Source organism: Streptopelia decaocto (assembly GCF_964273445.1).
Source record: "Streptopelia decaocto genome assembly, chromosome: Z".
NCBI classification, from domain to species: domain Eukaryota; kingdom Metazoa; phylum Chordata; class Aves; order Columbiformes; family Columbidae; genus Streptopelia; species Streptopelia decaocto.
This window is the reverse complement of record NC_138657.1, coordinates 11,365,045-11,372,787: the sequence shown is the minus strand read 5'-3', so window position 1 is coordinate 11,372,787 and position 7,743 is coordinate 11,365,045. Positions and strand designations below refer to the sequence as shown.

General features: G+C 45.4%; 1 protein-coding gene across 1 annotated transcript in view; it reads right to left on the bottom strand.

Annotated features, from left to right (window-relative positions):
- MUSK (muscle associated receptor tyrosine kinase) overlaps positions 1–7,743 on the bottom strand; it is a gene marked incomplete at both ends in the record, with an annotated part of 52,686 nt that overhangs the window by 23,541 nt on the left and 21,402 nt on the right. Inside the window, 2 exons of the mRNA XM_082075159.1 lie at positions 2,338–2,378; positions 3,660–3,784. Coding sequence (XP_081931285.1) covers positions 2,338–2,378; positions 3,660–3,784 — 166 coding nt within the window. The remainder of the gene's footprint in view (positions 1–2,337; positions 2,379–3,659; positions 3,785–7,743) is intronic.

Genomic DNA, 7,743 nt, shown 5'->3' with positions numbered 1-7,743 from the left:
TCAGCAATATTTTTGCAATTAATTTTCAGTGCCAGAGGGCTGTAGTCTCAGTTTTACTCATGTAATTGAGCTGGCTAATTACTCCAGGACCTCTTCTAGTTGATTGTTTGCCTATTGATGCCTTAGCAAGGAAGCGCACAAGGTGGCTTTGTGGACCCTGGCTGTACAGAAAGAGAATTAAAAATAGTTTGAAAGTTGTTGATTCTGGATTAATGACACCACCACCCCCACACTTCCAAAGCAGTTGTGAGCAAAGCAAGTTATGTGGCTTCAACGCTTTGGCAGATACCCAAAAGATTTTCTTATCTCACACTTGGAAATATGGAAAGGGCCGCAGATGTGATTTTGGCCAGCTCTCTTCCTACGTCAGAAATTCTCAGGTAAATGAGCTTGAAACTTAATGATTTTGGACAGTTGGTCTAAGTTTAACCTCAAGTCTATCCTGCTCATATGGCATTCTTTAAAGTAGGAGGACATGGTTCACCAAGACTCTACCTTGCAAAGGCAGTAGGAAGGAGTATTGCCTGCTTTACCCTTCATACTGAGAGAAAGCATCAAGTGTAATTCAAGCAAGATGGTTGCCCATGGATCCCACTGGTGTGACCTGACCCTGAGGACAGTGAGAGTGGTCTCCCTGGATCCATCCCAGCAAAGCACTCTACCTACATGTCTGTCTGAGAGATCAGAGACATCTATCTGACCTCCCTGGAAGTTAGTAGAAACATGATTTCAATGAGACCTCTGTCTGCTCCCAAAGGTAGTAACAGTGGTAGCTGAAAAAGCTGGAAGGGATGCATCAGTGTTGTATCACATCTTTAGTAAACAGATCAGTTTACCTCTGAAAAGAAAATGCTGAAAAAAAAATTTTTGTTTTGCCTCACTCAAGCTCAAGTTGAAGTTGTGGTCAAGCAATGTGCATGGGAAGAAATCACTAAATAACCAGAACAACAGAGTTTTTGTAAGTATTTCATCAGAGATGGGTGGTGTGCCAGTCACTCTGCAAATGCAGGGACCGGGGCTATTTTTTGGCCTACACTGTGAAGTCACTTCAGGTGAATAGTAGCTCAGGAGATATCTTTTCACAACTTGCTCTTTTGTTACAGTGTTGATCAGATTTATTTTCAGACTTCGTGGGTTTTTTTTGCCCAGAAACCACTAAGACACTGCTAGGACCTTCCTGGTGGAAAGGAGGAATTTCTTTACAGGCTGCCCCTGCCTGTCCCCATCCACCCAGGAGAGGTGGCAGCTTGCCCTGAGCCACTTGTGCTGATCTAGTCCCCTCTCCCTTCTTACTCCTCCAGCATACGCCACCCTGTTATCTCCCCTCCCACCAGCACTGGACTGTGCCTGGTGAGCACAGAGAGCCGGGACTGCTCCTCCAGCTTGAGCCAATGGAGGAAAAGGTCCCTCAGGTAACTGCAAGTGGTACGAGCAGTACACATGGTCATGTACACTGCGGCAAATCATGGGTGAAAGTGTCAGGTAATTGTGCCTAGGAGTTCCACACCAGCCAGCTGTTGCTGTTTTTCCCTTGTGTTAAATTATTCCCTTCCTTTTTCCAAATATGTTCTCTGAGATTTTGTTTCCAGCAGGTCTTCTTGTAGCCTTTGAAACACCACCTCAGCCACTACCAAAGAAGAGACCTCTTCACATCTTTGTACTTGGCTCACTCATTCTTTGCAGTATGGAAAAATGCAGTTTAATGTCTATAATGCCCTGCCATCCATAGTGGGAGGAGAATTAATTGTATTTCTGTTTAGGTAGGTAAGATGGCTGCTGCACAGGGGAGTTTCCATCTTTCTCTTCAAAGGCAGCTTAACAACCTCAGCAGAGTCACACTCTTTAAACCTCAGGACAATTACAGGTCAGCCTTCAGAGACCATAATGCTGCAGGCATGGTGCATCTTCAAGTGATTCACTGTTGCTTGCTCATGAGCCAGCCCTCAAATACATACACTCCAGTCCACTCGCTTTCTTGTCTGACTCTCCCAGAGATGGGATCTCATTAAGCAATCCTTGCCATATTTAAGATGAGGCTGTCCGGAGCACCACTGTCCTGGGACTGGGCTTTGCTTTGCAGACAGGAATGGGGCAGGGCAGATCTGACCAGCCAGGCAGTGGCCCCACGCAGGGGATGAGCATCATCTCACAGCTCTCCATGGGACTGACACACCAGTGGGAACTTGGCAGAGCATAGCGCTGTGCTCCAGAAACATTCTGCCCTTGCCAGGGACCTCAGATGCTCCAAAAGGTTTTTTAGTCAATGGGGAAGATGCCTTGAATGAACACCCACAGTTGTCTCAAAACAATGGTCGCCAGCAACTAACGAGGACTCACGGGTCTATACAAAGGCTGATCTGATCACTTTGCTGTTCTCCCTAGTGACCTCGAGAGAATATAGAAAATCAACCTTAATCAGACTGGAGGACACAATAGAGGAGATGAGGAAGGCAAGAAAGCCGGCGGAGTAGCCCAGGCTCTTTCAAAATGTATTTTAATACATAAAAAGAGAGGATACAGGCCAGGATGAAAACAGCCTCCTGAAGTAAGGAACTGCAGGAAGAGGATTTATTGATCATTCTGGACAAGCAAGTCCACAGGAATGGCCATGGCTATCTGGTGGCCAGAAGGACTTGGGGCTGACAAGTGATTAGTGAGGAAGAGTGGAGGCAAATAGCCAGCCTGCAGACAGTGGCTGCTCCACCTGCCTCCACACCATCACACCCTGGGGCCCACATCCTTAAAAAAAGCTGTTGAAAGACCATGGAGTATAAAGCTCGTTCATCATAACTGTGTGAAGACTGGAGGAAACCCTTGGCAGGCTCAGCCTGCAGAGCTGCTGTGACTGTGGTGCTCTGCTCACTCCTGGGGAAGCAATATCAGGTGTCGGGCAGCTCTTTAGTTCAGCTGAAGGGAAGACATTGTAATAGCCTATACATGGACATGAAAGCCAGACGAAATCAAAGCAGGCACCTATTTTAAATGATCAGGATAATTAGACCATGGAACAATTTCCTGTGAGAAGCAATGGATTTGCACCTCTTGGTGCCTGCTGCTAAAGATGGTGTGCCTTTCATGAGGACATGCTTCTAGCCAGGAATAAATTGGTGACATACTTCACTGTGTCACCTAGGTCAGTGTTGAAAATTTCAGATCTATTAATCTGCAAATATGCTGTCCCTCAGGTATTTTGTCTCAAGAAAGTTTGCTCTACCTAACTACCTCAGTTTGTGTTATTTTGTCAAATAAGCAATTTTGCCAAATAAGCAATTTTGCCATGTTATTATTATCACATTAGGAGAAAGGAGAGGAAAGGTGGCTGCAGAAACACTTAAACTCACAATAAAATCCTAGAAACCCTGGCTCAGCAGAAGGTAGTAAGTATCTAAAAGCATTCTTCAACTCAGGCTATCCAACTCGGGCTAACAAATTAACCCATGCAACACCCTGGAGAAGGTGGAGAGTGTTTTGCAGAGGACAAAACTGCAGCAAGGAAGCCATGAGGGCTCAACTTCATTGCACAGTGAGGTGTTAAGTAAGGTAGGAATAGAAACCATGGGCAGTGGCTCCCAGCCCCACACTTTAGTCCCTGGGCTGTGTTTCCAGATGCGACTAGCCATCTGGTGCCAAAAGCATGAAAAAAAAAAAGAGACACTTACAGCTTTCCCATTTTCCAGCCAGGAGATCGTGGGGACTGGAAGGCCGGTCGCTGTGCACCGCAGTGTCACCACAGACCCAAAGGTGATATTTTGGGATTCGGGAGCCTTCAGGATTCTGGCAAAAACTGCAGGAGAACACAAAGGTGCTAGTTGAATGGCAACGTGAAGCTGTGGCTGTGTTGGCATGAGGATGAATCCTTACAGACAGGTCTTGAAATAAACCATGGCCCCACAAACAAAAGCAGAGCACAACACAGACTTCTCAGTGAGTGACAATCTTGGAAAAGGGACAAGGAGGAGAAAGAAGGTGATCAGCATGGTTATGTTCTGCACCTTGAAGACCAAAATTTTACCTCTGGAAATTTCTACATTGTCTGAGTTCAATGCCTCAGAGGAGGTGGCATGCAAAAAAAACCAAGGGTGAAATCATTGGCAGCATGCAGGTGGGACAGACTACAACAAATACTCAGCAAGTTACTGTGCTGACTTGCCAAGGGTGGCCTCAGTGAAACTTGTTCAAAACCATCAAGGGGGACCACTAGCAAAGTCACGTACTATGAAGCTTAAGGGTCAGATAATCTCCTTGGTGTGATGACAGTGATTAGGACTTGAGAGCTGCAAACCCCAGCATTTTCCATGCCACAACAACATAACCTAACCCTAACATCAAGTTATGGGCTAATGGTCAGCAAAGACTTTAGGAAGCTGAGATTGCAGGAGGAAAGTACGTTTTTAAAGTGACTTTTCAACTCTACTGCTCTTGCTTCATTTGTGGCACTATGGTTACTGGGCAGTTTGAAGATAAGCAAGACAAGCACTTCCCTGCTCCATTTTTTTTTCTTTGTGAAAATAAGAACCCAAGTACTTTTGCTAAAAATATATTTCAACCCAGAAACACAACTCTGATGGCCTTCACAAGCTGTATTTCAGCTTCTGTACTTGGACCACATAGAGGAAAGCAGAGAAGAGAGATATTTCCCATGGGGAACATTCTAGTTCTGACCCAAAATTTTTAATGGAGATGTCTGAATGTCTGTGCAGAAGCAGGCTGAATAGCTCTTTGCCACTCCTTACTCCAGTTTCTCATGCTTGGAGAGTAATTCTCAGTCTCTGTCTTCTGGCCTGCACAGCAATGATTAAAAGCCTCCATCGGAAATTTTAGTAGATAGAGGAGTTTCTCCTGGAGTTCCCAGACAAGTCTGATACCTCGATTGCCACTTTTTCTCTCTGTATGGTTCTCCTTACCAACATATCTGATCATGTTAGAGTCTTCTGTGTCTCTGCTTTCCTGACACACCTGCTGGCACTGGCCACTGGTTGCTCCTAGATGGAGACTGGCAGTGCAGAGTAGTTAGGAGACCAACAAGGATCTCTTCAGAAACTGAACACCTGTCCCCACCATTTGGGATGGGAACACTTCATGTGCAAAATTTCAGCTGGAATTTTAAAAAGTATATGTTTTCCACATAGTCCTTTCACCAAGTCATGGCCTGGGAAGGGACTGAGATTTGTGTTAACAAAGAGCCCAAAAGCATCTTTTGCTTGTGAATAGGCAGCAGTAGGACTATACTTCAGCACAGAAAAGTTTTGTCCTAGGAGCACAGCCATTCAACAGGTTTCTGGGCAGCAGTTTTTAGGAAGATTAAATTGAATGTCAGTGAAGTGAAAAGAGTGGAAGGACATGTGTTACATCTAGCTTCTTAATTCCTTTGTGGTCTCCAAGCAGTTCCTCACTGCTGACGCGTGGTGCCACTTGCTTGAAGTCAAAGCAGAGCAGCACTGAAGCTGCTGCATGCCCCCTGCCCCTCAGCACATCAAGTATGAAGCTCCGACGCTAAGAAGGAAAGCTGCAGTTGTTGGCCAGGGACTTTCCTGATGAATAATAAGCAAAATGAAACCTTTGCCTGAAGTTTCACTTCAGGCCATTAACACCAGATGTCTATGAATTCAGCGGTGAGCATCCCAGGCCAAGCTTATAATTGCTTTTATATTTTGTTCAGAGAAATACTAAACTCTTGGGCCAGTCCCCTGGCAGCAGTTACGCACACACGGCTCCCATTGCAGCCAGCTCCCAGACCCAGAATGTGGCTCCTGGTGCTTTTCTCATGCTGCTGTCAGTTTCCCAGTGTGCTGCTGGGACACTGCCATCCTGACAACTCTGCTGCTCAGGTCCTGCCCAGCTTAATTAATACTGCCAGCATAGGGAAGGGAAAGGGTCTGGCCATTTAAGCCTAAAACACCAAATACAGGGGTAAAAAATTCCAGCCATGAGTACTAAGCATTCACGTTTCTTGTGGAAAGTACTGCAGGGGTGTATTACTTAGCACAGGGAGGGATAACTGAATAAAAGTAGACCAATATTGGAATAAGATTATGTCCAATGTATGGAAGAATGGAAGCTCCTATTACCCCCAGGGCCAGTGTGTGCATTTCCAGGGCTTTCAAAATTGAAGTTACAGATTTAATGCTCTAACATTTCAAGTACTTACATTCACATGCTTTTAAGTTACCTAAAGTTTAGCTATTCAACTTAGGTACTTAGCTATAGATACTGTGAATGGAATAACCAGGTTTTTTTACTTTTTTTTTTTCCAAGTAAGAAATTCCCTGAGCCAAGGGCTGGATTCCCCAGCTCCCAATGGGCTTTGAAGCACCGCAGAACGGCATACACAGGGACACATTTTCCAAAGCGCTTTTCCTTGCTTTGGGAAACAGCATTAAAAAAAATAGAATCAGCTGTTTCTCAGCCCCATAACCTATGGGTGGATGATGCCACACTGCCACTGCCAGCAGACTCAGGTGCTGTGGAAAAGCCAGGATGGGTTGTGCAAAAGCAGCCAGTGCTACCTTCCGCCAGTGCAAAGCAGAGCAAGACCACCAGGCTGAGCTCAAGGTCCATTCTCGCAAACTTACCAGCAAGAAAATCTGTCCTGTAGCTAAATGGAAGAACCCAGGCCCCAAAACAATGAGGTGTTGTGTTGTTATTTGGGGTTTTTTTTCCCCCACAGTATTAGGCAAAGAAAGAAAAGAGGCAAAGGCAAGGAAGAAATGGCAACACTGATGGTGTCAACATGAGCAACTGTCAGAGAGAGGTGGGGGAAAGGCTGAAGAGGAAGGAATAGGAAATGCCAATAAATGTTTGTGAAATTCACGGTATTTGGTGGGCTCAGGACATGGTTTTGTTTTAATTTTGCCACAAAGTGAAAATTCCCAACAATCAGGTGATTTTTAACATCTCTGTTACCTGCCCTCCTTTTCCAAATCCTCCCAAAAGTGTATTTTGACAGGACTTTTGCCTGTTTAGCTGCATCACCACGAGGTTAACAATATTTTTGTCAAGACCCTCAGGATCTCAGCACAGAATTTACCCAAAGGCATGCGAAAAAATGTTAGGGAAGGTGAGTGAAGAGGGTTCCATTTATTTATTTATTTATTTAAGTGTAAAATAAAACTGAGGAGATGGAAATGAAATCTGGCCAGCTAAAAGCCAAGCCAGCACATAAAGTTTCCTTCCCAAGCCCCCTCATAAATGTCCTTTCTTTTACAGCTCTGCTAAATGATGTGCTGTGCACTGCAGGGCTTGCTAGGAGGTATCTGCACCACAGCCAGCTGCTCTCATTTCTGAGAATTAGGTAACATCATCCAGTCCAAACAGTAGGGCTTTAATTCAGTCACGAAACTTTTATACTATAAAAAGATTAAAGCAGGGTCCCAATCCCATCCCCCAGTCTGAACGGCTAACTCTTTCCAGGTGACTTTGTTTTCCTGTCGTCTCTGGCTGATCTGTGTTTCATTTCCAGGGTTTGGGGCAAATCCTGCAGTCCTGGAGGATGTCTGCCCCCTGACTGGGTAAGGCTTTTATTTTTCTTGCAGCAGGCTGGATGGAGCCATTCTGCACCCAGGCTGGTCCCTGCATGGCCTGGGGCCATGCTGCTGCTTTTGGAAAATGACAAAATGATGCCCAGAGCTCACAGGAACCCTCGTGCAAACAGCCCTGCTGCACGAGAACGTCTCTTCTAGTCAGGGTTTCAAAGCCTTAACATTGGCTTTGATGCACCAGGCCCAGTCAAGCACTGGTTTTAGG